Raw genomic sequence first — 17280 nt, 5'->3', positions numbered from 1 at the left:
AAAAACATATCGACACATTCCACCTATTCGTCGACTATAAAGCTGTATTCGACAGCCCTATCCGTTCAGAGGTGTTTAAAACCCTGTCTGCGTTCGGAATTCCTGCAAAATTAATACGGCTATGCAGGATAACTTTCAGTGGCACAAGGTCAGCAATTATAATCGGAATGGACCTATCGGAGCCCTTCAATACCGAACGAGGATTCAGACAAGGTGACAGTTTGTCGTGTGATCTTTTTAACAGACTGCTGGAAAAAGTCATACCAGACGCAAAAGTGAACGGAAATGACACTCTGTACACCAAAGATCATATGTTATTCGTCAACGCCAATGACATCGACATAATGGGTCAAACATTGCTAGCGGAAACAGACACCTTTGAACAAATTGAGAAGGAATCTGCCAAAGTAGGTCTGGCAGTAAATGGCGAGAAGACCAAGTTCATGGTATCAACGCGCAAGGCGTCCAGTTGACTGGACAAACTGTGGAACTTGAGAACTACAGCTTCGAGGTAATCAAAGATTTTACACGGCAAATATCGCCGTCGAATGAACCATGAGTTGTAACGTCTACTCTCGGACATCGGCATTGTCAGACGTATCGAGCTTGTTTGGCTAGGTCATGTTGTGTGAATGGATGAAGATGGTCCAGCATCAAAGGCATATAAAAGCGAACTGATGGCTTATTTTGAAATCCTTACGAATCTGGCTCAATGTAAAGAGCAACCTAACGGAATCGTTGATATTTTTTCCACGTAATGGGACAGATTTCTCAGTCAATCCTGAATATCACATGATAAAGATATGAAAATACACATTAGAAAGAATATTGACCGAATAGTGTGTCCAATCCAGCAATGAAGCAACTTAGGATTGATTGCAAGAAGGCGGAGAAGAATTATCTAAGTTGAGACATCATCATCTCTTCTAGTGAGACAGGTGAATGAGGTGAATCTCGATTTTGATCTGTATCCATATGACGTTATTCCGATTATGGCCGAAATTGAAAAAGCATAAGTATTAAGGTGGAAAGCAGTATCATCAAAATATATCTCTTCAGAATTGCAAGAGATTTGATTCAGAGATTGTGATTCCAAAATGAGCAAAGTCGATTCTCAGAACGATGCCAGAATATATGCTGAAGTTAAAACACAAGGTATTAAGAAAATAGGCACTGGTGCTTCTGTCAGCGTTTTATTCTGAGTTTTTAGATTTTTATTATATTTAGTGGGATTTAGTACCAATATACTCCTCCTTAATAACTACCTCACCGGATTTTGGGAAAATGTAATTTTGAAATAAAATATAATGACAGAGTAAACGGTTTAGGTTTTAATTCTATATCCGAATTTTCCTTTTATTTCCTCATGTGACTCCGTAAACTGCCCACATAACATTACTTATCGTCTTCAATTCCTCCTGTGTATTTACAAAGATATTTTTCAATTGTTGTCGATTCGAAAAAAGCTATGTTTATTATCCGGTCGCTAATCATTTGAATTTGTATACCATGTGTATTCCTAGGGCACTGAATACAACGAGTTCCATTGGGACCTTGTGTTTTCATGGTCTTCAACTTAAAGCAACGATACTCATAATTTTGATGGAGTTGATATCCAGATTACGTCAATATAAATTATTTTGGATCTCCACAACTGACTCCAAACGAAAAAGGAAAATATATTGGCTCCAAGCGAACTTTGGATGCTAATATCAGATACCACGGATTCCCACAGAAGAACATATATCCATGAACTCAGGGCCTTTTGCTCTATTTCAAATCGTTGACCGGTCCTTAAACTTATCCAAATAAAATAATTTTTCTATTTTGGAACAAAATTAAAAAAAGTAAACAAACAAAATATTTTACAATGATAACAGCAACATTTATTTTTTTTTTTTTGTACTTCTATACGTTGTCAAGTATGTTGGTGGGAGAACATATGATGTTCATTCACCAGGACCGGTTATGGGTTACTTGAAGTATAAGTACTCATTTATTTACATTTTCTTTTGATGCTTACGTACTAATATTTACATATTTGTGTACAAGGTATATTAATGAGGTAACAGTATCAAGCCAGCTGGTGGTAATATTATATGTCACAACATTTCTTTTCTTGAATTCGCCGAAAAAAAAAATAAAATTAAAAATGAAAATTAATGAAGACAATTTCTGAAGAAACAAAATATATAGGTTATGTATAGGATACCTTCACATAAAAAATTATAAAAATCTATTATCTTGGGACTTTCTATAACGATTTGATGGCGCATTTCACGTAAAAAATTTCCTCATTATAATTCCTCCGTATAATAAAACGTATGTATATCAATAATCTAAGGGCGAAGCCTTAATTTTCGAATGAGACCTTCAGAATAGACAATTCATATGATAAGGATATTGATCTAGGAAACCAGAACTGCATCCTGGAGATGTTAAATATTGTTAGAATTCAGTTTCTTCAATTTGGCATTTTGGTTTCTTATTGAATGCAAATTTCCTTGCAAAACTTTCTATGTTCGCTTCCATATAATGATACGTCCCAATTTCAATAATGTGGTTGTAATTTCGAACCTTAGATTTCCACATATGTTGAGTTTGGTATGCTGAGGTGCTACTACCACAGAAAACATATTCAAAATGGGTCCACGTCTTCGTTTCTCCAAAAATGTATTCGTTGTCATCAGTTCCTTAACATTAACGAATCATTTTTATCATTTATGCTTCATAAATTTACGATTTGCAAAAAAACACACAAATTTAAAAAAGTAAATAAATATTTTATAAAACTTCACAAATGCTTTGTTCTGATTGGTTGAAAAATAAAAGGCGAATTCATTTTTATTCGCCTTGATAACAATTTTGACATATCATGTTCCCAATTCGCCGATGCGGCTACCTTATATATCTACCTTGTTTGTGTATTTAGAAGTAAACTGTGTCACAGAAAGAGTATAGCAAAACAAATGAAAAAAAAAAATGAAACTGAATATAAACAAAATTATAAACAAAAGTGAAATAAAAATTAGAGATCAATTTTACATTTTGATATAAAAATTAAAAGTTCATCAATGTGTTGCTGGTTTCTGGACATTAAGAGCTCTTGTAGGTTGCTGAACGTGTGGAAGATTGTAAACTGCTTCCTTTCGATTTCGTATTTTTTACAATGAAAAATAATGTGTTTCTCATCTTCAATAGTATTGCAGACTTCACACAGATTTGTGTCCACAATGCCGATTCGATGGAAGTATTTTTTTGTGTAAGTGTGACCAGCTAGGAGTCTGTTAATAATTTTTATATTTGCAGGTTTCATCTTAGAGGATTTGAACCAAGGTTGTTTTGGTGGTTCTGGAAAAAATTGATAGAACCAAATGCCTTTGGACCGGGAGATTTCTTTATATATATCCGTGAACTCATTCCACATAGATGATTCGACTTGCTTAATAGCATCCGTTACTGAGAGACAATAGTCAATTTTGCATCCTGCGTTAGCTGCATGTTTGGCGAAGTAATCTGCCGCTTCGTTTATTGAAATTCCAACGTGTGATGGTGTCCAAACAAATGTTATTTTGTGTATATTAGAGTTTGAAATTTTTCTTATGATGTTGTATGCTGTGTAATTATTGGAAGAGTTATTCTGTAACAGAAGACAGGCATTTTTACTATCTGTAAATAAAGCTGCTGTACAGATTCCATCCTCAATCATTAAATCTATGGCCTTTTCAATTGCACATAGTTCTCCACTAAGCGAAGACAGTTTTTCATCAATTTTGAATAAAAAGTTTTGACTAGACGATATGTTGCAGACGGCAATGCCTGTGCTATTGTTAGTTATAGAAGCATCTGTTGCCCAAATTGATACACATTCGGATTTAAAATCATTAATAATTTTAGCATAGTGTGCTTTTATGTATGCTGTAGATGTGTTATTTCTGGAAGTGTTGAAACAATTTAAGAGTATCTCCATTTTGTTTCGCGAAGTTGAATTAAACCCAATTTTTAAATTATCAAAAATGTTTTTAAATTTTAAGTAAACATATCCAATGCTGGTTTTTTTGGAGGGATTTGCAGTCAAATGCTCATAAAGAGACATGTTGTAAGTTTTTAGTCTTATTAGTTCTTTGGCAGCCAAAAGTTGAGCCCTCAGATTCGTTGGTAAAATCCCAGCAAGAGCGCATACTACATGATTGGGAGTAGATGGAGCAAGCCCTATATTTCTCCTTATAGTTTGGTTTTGAAAACTTGTTATTTTTTTTATTAATATATGTTGGTCTGTGCGCCATGGACGATACTGCATATTCTGTTTTGGAGAAAACTATCGATTTTGAAATATTAATAGCTTTAGCGGGATGAAGACCATGTTTTGGACCAGTGACCATTTTTAAAGCGTTAATAGTGTTCTTACTCGAAAGCATCACCTCATCATAATGCTCTTTGAGTGAGAGACTGTTTTTAATATGTCTTCCCAGAAATTTTATAGTTTTGACAGTGGTTACAGGATTTCCATTTATTAATATGTGAGGGTTCTTTCTACTGCCTTTTGCAACATACATGACCGCTGTTTTTTCTGTATTCACTTCCAGGTTGAGTTTTTTAAATAAGGAGACCATATCGGTAGTTTTGTTTTGTAAGATTTTGTTAGCATGTTCAAAGTTGGAATTAGCAACTAACAGAATGAAATCATCGGCATATTGAAATAGTGTTGTGTTTTCATCAGTTATACCATGAAGTCCTATTGTGTATAAATTAAACAGTATTGGGCTTAAGCTGCTCCCTTGTGGGATACCATTGTATATTTCAAGATTAGTGTTACCCATGTGAAGAATGCGTTTGGATAGGAAATTACCAATCCATAATATAATTTGGTATGGGATATTCAATTCCAATAGAATGGTAAGCAAACAGTTTAGATCGACACATTCGTAAGCCTTTGACACATCCATTGAGAGAAGTAAAACTTTTTTATTTTTTTTCCTTTAGAGTATTTACTGTGTGAAGAATGTCGTTGATACATGTTGAGGTTGATACATGTTTCCTATATGCGTATGATCTTGGTGGAAGTATATTATTGTCTTCTATGAATTTAGTTAGCCTTTGTTTCACCATTAGGTTTATTATCTTCGCAAGCACAGAAATAAGAGCTATTGGCCTAAAATTGGTAATGGAATCTAAATTCTTACCCCTCTTGGGTATGGGTATTATTTTAATTTTCCTCCATTCAGCAAGAAATTCGTTGTTCTGCCACAATTTATTGTAAGATGCCAGAAGGTTTGCTTTCCCTTCTTGGGAAATTTTGTTAACCATTTCATAGGTTACTCCATCCAGACCAGCTGCCGATGGTTTCTTCTTTTGTTCAAGAACATTATTCAATTCATCCATGGAAAAATCTATTGATTGACAAATTGGGGATTGTGTAAAAAATAATTGACTATTATTAGGAACTTGATCCCTCAAGTGACGGAGGTACGCTTCATTATTTTCAGGACACAACTTGGAGCCAGTGTGAGGTTCGAAAAAGGATTTGCAACTTTTAATATAACGAAAGAGTTCTTTGGAATTAGACATTTGATTTAATTCAAAAAGTTTTTGGCGTTTTGCTCGATTTTTGGCACGTTTTACAGCTTTTTTGAAATTATCTGTAGCCTCGATTGCATTTAGGGCGTTTTCTGTATTTTTATATTTCTCGAATTTCTTTTCGGCTGCCTCTTTTAATCTCAAATACTTATTTAGGCCATCATTCCACCATGAATTGAATTTTTTTCCAGATTCAACGACGAAAGTTGATTTTTTTATTGAAAGATGTAAATCCTGCTGAATTGCTTTCATATTGGTTCCAAGTTTGAGATTTGATAGATTGTTGAAAAGATGTTTTTTCGCTAAAAAATATTGGTTTTTTGGCGTAACATTGCCTATAGTTATCAAGATTGGTTTGTGGTGACTTCCACCTATTGTTATATTTTTTACGCTCCATGTCAAATTTGAGAATGTGTTCGTAAAAGTGAGGTCTAAAACCGAACCAAAGGAATTATCAAAAATATTCTTTTTGAAAGTGGCTGAACCATCATTAATGCACCTGAAAGCTGAATTATTCATAAGAGTTTCCACAGTGGATCCTCGCACTGTATCAAAAATGTCTCCATATGCTTTACATCTAGCGTTGAAGTCACCAGCAATTATAATATTCGGTTTTTCATCCAGAAAAATTAATAGTTTTGACAATTCAGATTTCAATAAGTTGGATTTTACTGAATGTGGAAAATATACTGAGGCAAAAGTAAAATTTTCCGTTAGATTAGTGGTTTCGCCGATTAGAATGTCCAATGTCGAGTTAAAGGGTAATCTTTTCATATTTATGGAGTTTTTGTGCAGTATGGCAACACCTCCATAATTATCACTTCTTTTTTTGCAAAATAGTTTATAGTTTTTTATATACGAATTTGACAAGTTTTCGTCAACATTGAAAATTTCACTAAGAATGCATATGTCTACAGAGTATTTGTTTAAATATACCTCCAGGTAGTTTTTATTTTTATTTAAACTTTGAATGTTGTGTTGTAGAATTATCATCTTGTGTATTAATGTTAAAAGTAATTTCTTTTGAGGGGGCTTTTAAGGCGTCTGATAGACCGTTTAAGATATCTAGACCTTCTTTGCAGTTTGCGTTGGCTAAGACCATTTCCATTTGTTTAGTAAAAGATGATAGAATTTTTTCGTAATGTGAGACCTTTGAAAAATTTGTGAAATCAAAGGACGGTTTAGTAGGCGTAAGAGATTCAGAATCTGCAGTGATCAGCGATCTTTTGGGTATTTTTGCTGCTACTTTATTATAGCTCACTCTTGTGAGTCTGCGATTGAATTCGTCATTAAAAGTTTGAACTGGAGGCTTAGTTTTGTTGGCCAGTGAAGGAAATTCATTTTCATATTGGGGTTCATCTAGAATTGCATAATAATTGGCTGAAGCTTTACGGGTACATTCCTTCCTAGATAGGTTTGAAATTGCCATTGCTTCAAGGATATTTTTTTCATAAGCGTACTTCTCACATTTTTTTACATCCATGGCATTATGATTATATTTATTGCATAAAATGCATCTGGGAAGAGTACAAAAGGTGGTACACTTAATTGTGGAGAGGCATGTGTCACATTTTTGATCGGTGCAATTGTTAGGACAATCAATGTTTTGACCGCATAGGATACACCTTTTTTTTGACCTGCATCTTGTTGCAATGTGACCTAAACGGCCACAATTCTTGCAAAGACGAACTTGTGGAATATAGAATTCAGTTTCAACCAACGAATTAAACATTTTGAGTTCTTTTATTATAAAATCTGCTGCAATACCGACTTTGATTGTCTGTGAAGGAACATACTGACCATTTTCATTTCTGTATTTGAAACGGTATACCGAAACACATTTAAAATCGTTGTCACTGTTATTGATTTGATCAAAAATCATCTTCCCTGTGAACTCAATTGGCACAGATTTTATAATATAAAATTTCTGCACAAATCTGTCCGGTATAAACGCCGTCAGACCAATGCGTTTGACATCGGGATTTAATACAAAATTATTTGCGGAATTAGCGTTGTTAAAACTCAAACGGAAGGTCTTGTACCCTACATTCTTGGACACAAAATGGGCGTTAATGTTGGCATTGGCTAGCTTTGCATATAGATGTAGTTCTGAGTTTTTCCTTCTGGAAGATATTGGTTCATCAGAAGTTAGCATGACATAGTAAGGGCCAGGATGTGCTTGATTATATAGAATAGTATTGTTTTCATTAATATCGTAGCTGTATATATCGGTTTTATTGGGAAAAATTGAGGCATTTGCATTATTAGAGTTTTTGCTATTGTTGGTTATATTTGTGAAATTTGTGTTGTTAGTGTTTGTTAGTTCATTATTTTGTTTATTGTTTTCACTTAAAGCTTGATGAGGCTGTATTTGATATTGTGTATGTGGTGAGTTTGATGCAACTGATAGTGTTGTTGGAGGTATTTGTGATTTTTGTATTGACGGCGAAAGTTTAAAATTTTTGAATTTTTTTGATTCCTGGTTGTTTGAGGTTTCAGATCTTCTCCTCGGGTCCAGCCGAGGAGGCGGCTCCTCGTCCCCCATGATCACCAGATATTGTTGTTATTGGAATACCAAATTTTATTTTAAAAAAAACCAAAAAGCAGAGAAAAAAGCGAAATTGGTTATGTGTTAATGTGTGTGTGTATTGTTTATGCGTAATATGCAGAGAGAAATTAAAAACATAAAAAAGCGACCCGCGCGTATTTAGTCTAACATCAACAAAGGTTGAGAAGCGACTGCAGCAACATTTATATTGGCATGCATGGTTGTACATATTTGACAGGCTCAGGCACAAATATTGCATAGTTGTATTCGGATTTTTGAAATGAGACTACCTGTATTATTTTGCCATGCGTAGACACCAAACCTGGGCAATTTATGCCATTTAAAGGCAAACGAATAAACAAATATTTTAAAATAAGAAAAAAGTGGTTCGAATTTGAATATTTCTATTGTAATTTGACAAATATTTTCATTCCATTTGTTATTTTTTTGAAATTTAATCCATGAACTTGTCTTTGACTGTCCTTTCGATTATAGGGTGAGATACATCATGAAGCTTGACTACATTCCCTTTATGTATATCCCTCTTATGTCTCTAATATGGATTTGTTTTATTTTTTCTTTACATTCACCTCACTTTGTATTATTCTTTAATTCTTTAATTTCTTTCAATTCGTTCGCTTTAAAGTTGGCAATCCTTGCATCAGCATTGCAAGAAAAATTGCCTTGTGTAAATCGATACGTCGTTATGTGTACGCAACAATACTCTCTCAACTGAACTACTGTGCAACTGGGAAAATAATAACAAAAGAGAAATATAGAAATGCCATCATCCGAAAGAAGGGAGGTGACAATATATAAATAAACAGTCAAAAAGAAAACAATATTTTTTATTTTGTTGATAAAATATATGATAATTTTAATGCAAGACCAGTAAAAATATTAATTTAACAGTCAAGATAATGCAAGCACAGCCAAAGGAGACAATTACCAACGTTCCCGGTGAACAAAAAGAAAAACTAATAGTTGTCACGGGATTCGGACCGTTTGTGGGACATGAAGATGTAAATGCCAGCTGGGAAGCGGTAAGTAATTGAGAAATTAATATTTAATTAAATCTCGATAAGAAATAATAGAAATATATGCTTCCTGTTTCCATTTATATTCTAGGTTAGCCTTTTGCCCGATGAAATTGTTCACGGCAGCACGGCTTATCGTTTGGTAAAAATCAAAGTACATGTTGAATATGAAGCCGTAGATAAGGCTGTTGAAGAAATCTGGGCTCTACGCCCCACTTTGGTAATACACTGTGGCGTCAATGGGCATTCCTCGTGTGTGCATGTGGAGAAGCTGGCCTACAATAACAATTTCTGTAAACGCGATTATGCCGGCAAATATTTACCCGATGCCAGGGCATGTCTACAAAATTGTCCTGCCAAAAAGACGGCATTATTTTGTAAATTGAATGTACAAAAAATTGTACAAGTGGTAACGGATAATTGTGGTTGTACTCCATCGAATGATACTACGGATAATATAATGACCGAAAATCTGGATAACTTGAAATTGGCCAAAGTTTCCAAAGATGTTGGCAATTATTTGTGTGGTTATATTTATTTGAAATCATTGGATTATGATTGTTCTCGTACGCTGTTTGTTCATGTACCACCGCTAGATAAACCATTCCCAGTTGAGAAGTTGAGTGATGTGGTCCTGAAGATAACACAAGAGTGTTTACGCCAAGTCATTGATGGTGTGGATAAGAAAGATAAATGATTTTATTATGTTGATGTTTTTTTTTTAATTTAATATTGTTTATATAAATGTATATACTAAAATTTGTAGTATCTTTTATTATTGATGTATGAATAAAATTCGTATGTGTGTAATTAAACTGGGATGTTTTAGTTATTTTATAAAGCTGAAGAGTCTTTTTAGACGATTGGAAGGGAGTGTTTTTAGACGGTCCGAAAGGAGTCTTTGTTGTCCAGCTGCTCGCCTATAAATATCCTCTCCAGTTCTTCTATGTTAGACTCCCTCATTGGAGAGGATATTTATTGACGAGCTGAAGGGAGTCTTTATAGACGAGCTGAAGGGAGTCTTTATAGACGAGCTGAAGGGAGTCTTTATAGACGAGCTGAAGTCTTTATAGACGAGCTGAAGGGAGTCTTTATAGACGAGCTGAAGGGAGTCTTTATAGACGAGCTGAAGGGAGTCTTTATAGACGAGCTGAAGGGAGTCTTTATAGACTTCTTTATAGACGAGCTGAAGGGAGTCTTTATAGACGAGCTGAAGGGAGTCTTTATAGACGAGCTGAAGGGAGTCTTTATAGACGAGCTGAAGGGAGTCTTTATAGACGAGCTGAAGGGAGTGTTTATAGACGAGCTGAAGGGAGTCTTTATAGACGAGCTGAAGTGAGTCTTTATAGACGAGCTGAATGAATACTTTATAGACGAAATGAAATTCCGCTTCGGTTTTATAGTCGAACTCTTAATTGGGTAAACCATGAGCATTTTCTAAAAACGAAGGGAAGTGCCTTGATGATTAAATGGTCTTATAAAGACCTGTGACAAAAAGACCATAGGAGTGTATAAAGACCAATAAAGACCCACAAAGGGGTCTTTATAGACGAGCTGAATGAATACTTTATAGACGAAATGAGGAAGTCTTTATAGACGAACTGAATGGAATCTTTATAGACGAACTGAATGGAGTCTTCATAGACGAACTGAATGGAGTCTTTATAGACGAACTGAAGGGAGTCTTTATAGACGAGCTGAAGGGAGTTTAATTGAGTTGAAAAAGTCATTTCTAAATGAGCTGAGTTGACGAGTTTAAGGGATTCTGTATTGATTAATGACTTCAGGTCATTTATAAATGACCTGAAGTCATTCTTTATAGAGAAGATGAGTACACCCTTTATAGAAGTACTGAAGGGCTTCTATTTAGATTTACAATGACGTTCTTAGATCACCTCATGTATAACCCAAAATGGTGTACAGTATCGTAAAGTCGGCCAGTACGACGTCCTTACTGGTTATCATTGAAACACAAATAATATAATTTGGGTTGTTGTTCCGTTCCTTTTTATGTTCCGCATTTATATTTTATTCTGCGGAACTTTGAATTCAAAAAATGTTCTTCTGAGTACAGCTGAACGGAAAATAACGCCATCGGATATTTAAAATTGTTTCATCGTACCGCATATGAAAAAAAAACAACACTCTGCAACATTTTCAAGTTTAAATTCCGCTTCGGTTTTATAGTCGAATTCTTAATTGGGTAAACCATGAGCATTTTCTAAAAACGAAGGGAAGTAACTTGATAACCAACTGGCCTTATAAAGACCTATGACAAAGAGACAATAGGGGTGTATAAAGACCAATTTGTCTGTAAAGACCCACAACGGGGTTCATTAGGACCAATTAGTCTGTGAAGAATCCACAGATTCTTCTAAAAACAAATTAATTTGTATCAAGACCAAAGGTCTTTTCCGAACGGAAAATACAAAAAAAAAAAAAAAAAATATTTGCATATTCAGTGTTACACTGTGTAATCAAAAAAATTTACGTATTTTTCAGTTCAATAAAAGAGGGGTTATGAAGAGGTCTTGATCGGTAAATAACTTAAGAAAGAAAAAAGTATTTTAGAATTGTTGATCTGGTAAATTAGTACGAAAGAAAATGCCACCACAACTAAAGGAATTGATTGGAAACTCACCTGATGAACGAAGCATAAGCATTTTTGAAGCATAAAGATCTCAATGCCAGCTTGGAAGCGGTAAGTAAATAAAATTATTTGTTTTTTTTTAATAAATTTTATATTGCATTTCAATTTTCTACTGCAGATAAATCTACTCCCAAATAAAATTATACATAACAACATGGCTTATCGTTTGACAAAATTCAATGTACCCCCAGAATATGAAGCTATCGATAATGCTGTTGAAGGAATTTGGTCTTTACATCCGATACTGGTAATACACTGTGGCGTTTATCGTCGTTGTTCCTGTGTACATTTGGATAAATTGGCATACAATAATCATTTTCGTAAAAAAGATTTTGCTGGAAAATATTTACCCGATGCAAGGGCAAATCTACAAAATAACCCAACGAAGAAGACAGCATTATTTTGTAAATTAAATGTACACAGAATTGTACAAGTTGTATCGGAAAAGAGAATGAAATTAGCAAAAGTGTCGAAAGATATTGGCAATTATTTGTGTGGTTATATTTATTTGAAATCTTTGGATTATGATCGTTCTCGTACGCTGTTTGTTCATGTACCACCGGTTGGTAAACCATTTCCAGTTGAGAAGCTGAGTGATGTGGTACTGAAGATAATTGAAGAGTGTTTACGTCAAGTTGTTGATGGTGTGGAAAAGGAAGATAAAGGATTTTAAATTATTTTAGATTTGTTTATTTGTAAAATTGCAGTACATATTATTAGTGATATATGATATAAACTATGGTGTTTTAGATATTTGTTAATCTTTATGTAACATGGAAATACAGGACTATCTATAGACGAGATGTATTAAGTCTCTTTTCAGAGATAATGTGAAGGGAGCATTTATGGAAAAGCTGAAGGAAGATTTTATGGACTGAGTAGAAATGAGTCTTATATACGAGCTGAAAGGAGTCCTTATAGACGACCTGAAAGGAGTCTTTATATAGGATCTAAAGGGCGTATTTATAGACTTGTTGTGTTCACTCACATGAAGGATATTTGTCCCCTCACTTTTTTCTCTTTAAAAACTGGAGGCAGACCCTCCTCCAGCTAGTCCACTTTCTATTAGAATAGAAGTTATATGACCATACACCATATGAACGAGATTATCTTATATTTTTTCGTTTAGTTCAATAAAACACGTGGCTAGTTAAGCGAAAGCTTGATTAACTCTTTAAATTCGCATTTCTTGTGAGCTGTCCGAAGACGAACTGGTCCCCTCAATTAAGTGGTAAATCGGAGTCAAGTTTAAGTTTATATTTATTGAGCCTTTTTTTTAAACAATGTTAATATATAAATAAGATACATAATATGAAGGACTTATGACTATAATGTATTATCGTAATGCAGTGACAGACATTACAGCACCTAGCTTTTACATGAAATGAGACATAAAATGTGGGTATACATCAGTTAAAGTTACGTACATCCTTGCTCCCGAGACTAATACAATAAGAAGGGATAATTTATCCAGGGTTTATGAACTTAAAACTAATGATACAAAACAAAAACCAAACAAAACAATGAACAGACAAAAAAGTAAAAGTAGGTAAATCAATAACTACCCACGATGCGTACCGGTCAGTGCCTTTTCGTAAAACTGGGTAATACCCGCTTCGGACTCGTACTTATACCCTATAGGTGATGGATAATTTGTGTTATACCAACCAATGTTCACTTGACTATTACATGCTTCATTCATATGCACATTTTCATGAAACTCCAATCTTGCATTGAACTTATCCAAGATCGTACAGATATAGGTAGACATACGTTGCAATTTTGAATTTTCATAAATAAAATTATTCGAATATCTCTTATTGACACATATAAAATTTTTTCTGATGCAAAGTCTCAAAATTTTTCTCTTAAAAACCTCTAGATCTTTCACAACAATTGGTGATATGTTAAACCAGACAGGAAAGGCATACAAAATAACAGGCCTTATACATGTCTTGTACAACATTAATTTTGTACTTGCAATCAAAGCTTTATTGTTCAGAATTCTCAAAAATAAAATAAAAATTCCTCGGGCCTTATTTAATGCTTTTCTAGCATGTGAATTAAATTTAAATAGTTTGTTAAACTCTACTCCCAAGTACGTAATTTTGCCTCTAAAGGGAATTTCAATGCCATTTAATGCCAGTTTTAAATTCTTACTCTCGGGAACTACAGAACGTTTACATTTTCCAGATGCATTTCTAATGCAAATTGCTTCGCTCTTGGAAGTGTTAATTTTGATTCCCCATTCATCATAAAATTGCTTAACATTATGCAGGTATTGTGAGATATTGTCAGTAGCACAAACTGGTGACTCGTGGTGTGAGTACAAAAGTGCGTCGTCAGCGTACAGAATACCCGAAGCGTTTTCTTGGGTATGAGGGAAATCGTACATTAAGATGTTGTACAAATGCGGTGCTAGCACAGATCCCTGCGGGACGCCAGAGCTTATATGTGACAATTCGGACACTTGATTTTTATATAGAACGCAAAATTTTCTGTTTGTTACGAAGCTCTTAAATAATTTAACAACCTCAGGGCTGAATCCAATTCTTATCATTTTGGTCAATATTCCATAGTGGGAGGCATGATCAAAGGCCTTCTCTACATCTAGGGAAACTGCAACGGTACACTTCTTTTCACGAAGGTTCAGAACGATATCATTTGTGAATTTAGTCATTGCATCAACTGTGGAATGTCCTTTCTGAAACCCGAACTGTGAATTAGGTATATACGGTAAAGTGACTCCTACATCCATTTTAATACGTACAATCATTTCAAAAAGTTTACCAATGTTAGATAACAAGGATATAGGCCTCAAATTAGATATGTCATCATTATTGGGTTTTTTCTTTATGGGAACAATTTTAGAGACTTTCCAAGATTCTGGGAAATAGCCGTTTGAAATGCAGTTATTAAAGATAATGGTAAGAAATTCAAAGGCCTTTGTTGGAAGCTTAAGAATTGTGAAATTAGAAAGTTTGTCTATTCCGAAAGATTTCTTATTTTTAATAGTGTTAGCAACAGCCAGAATTTCATTTAAATTTGTTAAATTTACACATCCTGTTTGATTTCTAGCATCTGAATCACTGGAAAATACGTGACAGTTCTGTGGAACGTTTGCAATATACCCGTTTACAAAATCTTCACTTACAGAAGGGAGGCTAGCAGCGTTATTATAAATGTTATAGAAAAAAGATTTTAAAAGCGTAAGACATTCAGAATCATCACTTATAACAGTACCATCTACGGCAAGTTTGTCTATCGGACGGGATCTGTGATGACCAATAATCTTAAAAACTTCCTTATGCGCCTTTGGCCCCGGTTTAATATTTTTAAGTTTATCTTGGAAATTCGAAACTTGCTCAAGTTCTACCTGTCTCTTTATCATTATACTTAATAATTGGATCTGTTTCGATAATCTCAGATATTCCGGACTGCGCCTGTTATTGGAGATACGGTAAATCCGTTTAAGCTCCTTTTGCCAATTATATTTTATTTTGAACAGCTGTTTTATCCTATCTGATACTGTAAATTGTCTTTTTTTCAAGTCAATTTTTTCAGAATGAAATTCAGAGACCGAATTAACCACAGAAGTAAAGTGATCTACATACTGATCGATTTCATCGTTAGTCAAATTTCTATCAGTATTGGGATAATGGTCCAAAATACCTTGAGCTACATCATATTTGAAATCATTCCAATTCGTATTTTTGTAGCTTATAAAAGTAGGTAGTGGCTTTAAAATAATTTCGACACTTGGAAGATTAACGCTAAGCTTGAGTGGATAGTGATCTGAAAAACTTGGTAAACAGGAAGTAGAATATATAGGATTGGGCAAGTCTATAGCATTAGAACTGATAAGAAAATGATCCAAATATGATGAACCATTAGGAAAAGTAGGACAAGAAGAAGATATTCTGGTAAAGAAATGTGGATGTTGTTGGAGGTGATCATAAAAACTATTCCCATTTATGTTATTCATGGTATCCCCCCATGAAACATGTCTGGCATTAAAGTCGCCGCCAACAAAGGTAAGATCAAAATCCCTGGAATATTGACCTAAACAAATCAGAGAACGTGAAATCTGCGATTGATCAGAATTCCCCGGTAAGTAAATGGAGCCAAGCAAAATTTTTCTAAGGGCGCCATTAATATAAACATCAATCGAGATAAATAAACTAGGGAAACTAAAACCCGAAATAATCTCTTTACTGAACTTGTAATTTTTCCTTAGCAAAATAGCTACCCCTTGTGAGGTATTGTCTCTGAGAAATTGACAGCCCTCAAAATTAATATTTGCACCAGGTCGCAAGTGCGTTTCTTGAATGAATGCAACGTCTATATCATGGGTGTTGACTAACTTGTACAATTCGTATTTACGGCCATATTCAATTAATGACCTAACATTAAATGTGATGAGATTTAACATATTACGGACCATAAGTGATATTAACTTCGTGCAAGAGACTAACACATTGTTGTATAGCCTCATCCTTTGACATTGATTTATAATTTCTTAGGAAATTCAAAATTTTATCTTCTAATGAAATCGTCTTAGGGGGACAAATTTCTTTAGCGATTTTTAAAAAATCTTCAATAAGTCTCGGTCTCTGTGAAGAGCCTGAAGTTAGGTTAGCGGAACACTTACGGGATGCATCTGAATAAGAAATATCCGGCTGTATAATAGAGGATAAAGCATTAAAAACATTATTATTTACTTTCGATTTTCTTTCCAAAGCAACTGTTTTAGCTCTCTTCTTCAGTTCAACATACTTTTTATATTCAGGACAACCCCTAAAACTTGCGGGATGACCACGATTCCCACAGTTGATACAGTAGGGTAGATTCCCATCACCTTGAACGATTTTACATTCGCCTTTGGCGTGGTTTTCACCACATTTGACACAAACAGATTCTCTATTGCAATTTTGCGACATATGACCCCATTTTTGGCATCTCCAGCATTGGACATCCCCCAAGTTTCTTTTCGGCAATTCCCAATAGACTCTTTGCTTCAATACATACCTCAGCGACTTCAATTCTGATACCGATTTACCCGACAGTAGAGTTACAAGATAAAGCCCTGTATCAATATCATTTTTTCTAGAGTAAGAAGTGGTAAATTTAGAGACGTCTTGCACCGTATCTGGAACTAACATATCTAGGTCTGCCTTAATATCATCAATTTGAGTTTCATGAAGAAGTCCACGGAGAACTATGGTTTGTCGTTTCAACTCTTTTGGAGTATAAGAATACGAGTCCAACTTTTTTTTCTCGTAGAAGGCTCATTAATTCGGTGTGAACATTTGGATCTTGTAGATAATGTTTGCTTTTGTGTCTGCTTTTATTAATAATTCTAAATTCGATGTTCCTAGCCTTTAAATCATTTAACAAACTATGCAAGTCTATGCCAAAAAGAAAAATAGGGACGAACGATTTTCTATTCCTATCAGGTTTATCTACTA

General features: G+C 34.4%; 2 protein-coding genes across 2 annotated transcripts; both read left to right on the top strand.

Moving 5' to 3' along the window:
* Positions 1–9035: 9035 nt before the first annotated feature.
* Positions 9036–9871, top strand: LOC133338224 (pyroglutamyl-peptidase 1-like). The gene is made up of 2 exons (XM_061546402.1): positions 9036–9168; positions 9254–9871. Exons 1-2 carry the CDS (start codon positions 9046–9048, stop codon positions 9857–9859), a joined length of 729 nt encoding a protein of 242 aa, XP_061402386.1. The 5' UTR covers positions 9036–9045; the 3' UTR covers positions 9860–9871.
* A 2095-nt stretch (positions 9872–11966) lies between these two features.
* On the top strand, positions 11967–12485 carry LOC133338225 (pyroglutamyl-peptidase 1-like). Its single transcript, XM_061546403.1, has one exon. The coding sequence runs from the start codon at positions 11967–11969 to the stop codon at positions 12483–12485; it is 519 nt and encodes a 172-aa protein (XP_061402387.1).
* Positions 12486–17280: the final 4795 nt, after the last annotated feature.

This window comes from Musca vetustissima, unplaced genomic scaffold, assembly GCF_032173495.1.
Source record: "Musca vetustissima isolate MV318-11 ecotype Yass unplaced genomic scaffold, APGP_CSIRO_Mvet_v1 utg26128, whole genome shotgun sequence".
In the NCBI taxonomy this organism is placed as follows: Eukaryota; Metazoa; Arthropoda; class Insecta; order Diptera; family Muscidae; genus Musca; species Musca vetustissima.
This window is presented reverse-complemented; position numbering and strand designations above follow the sequence as displayed.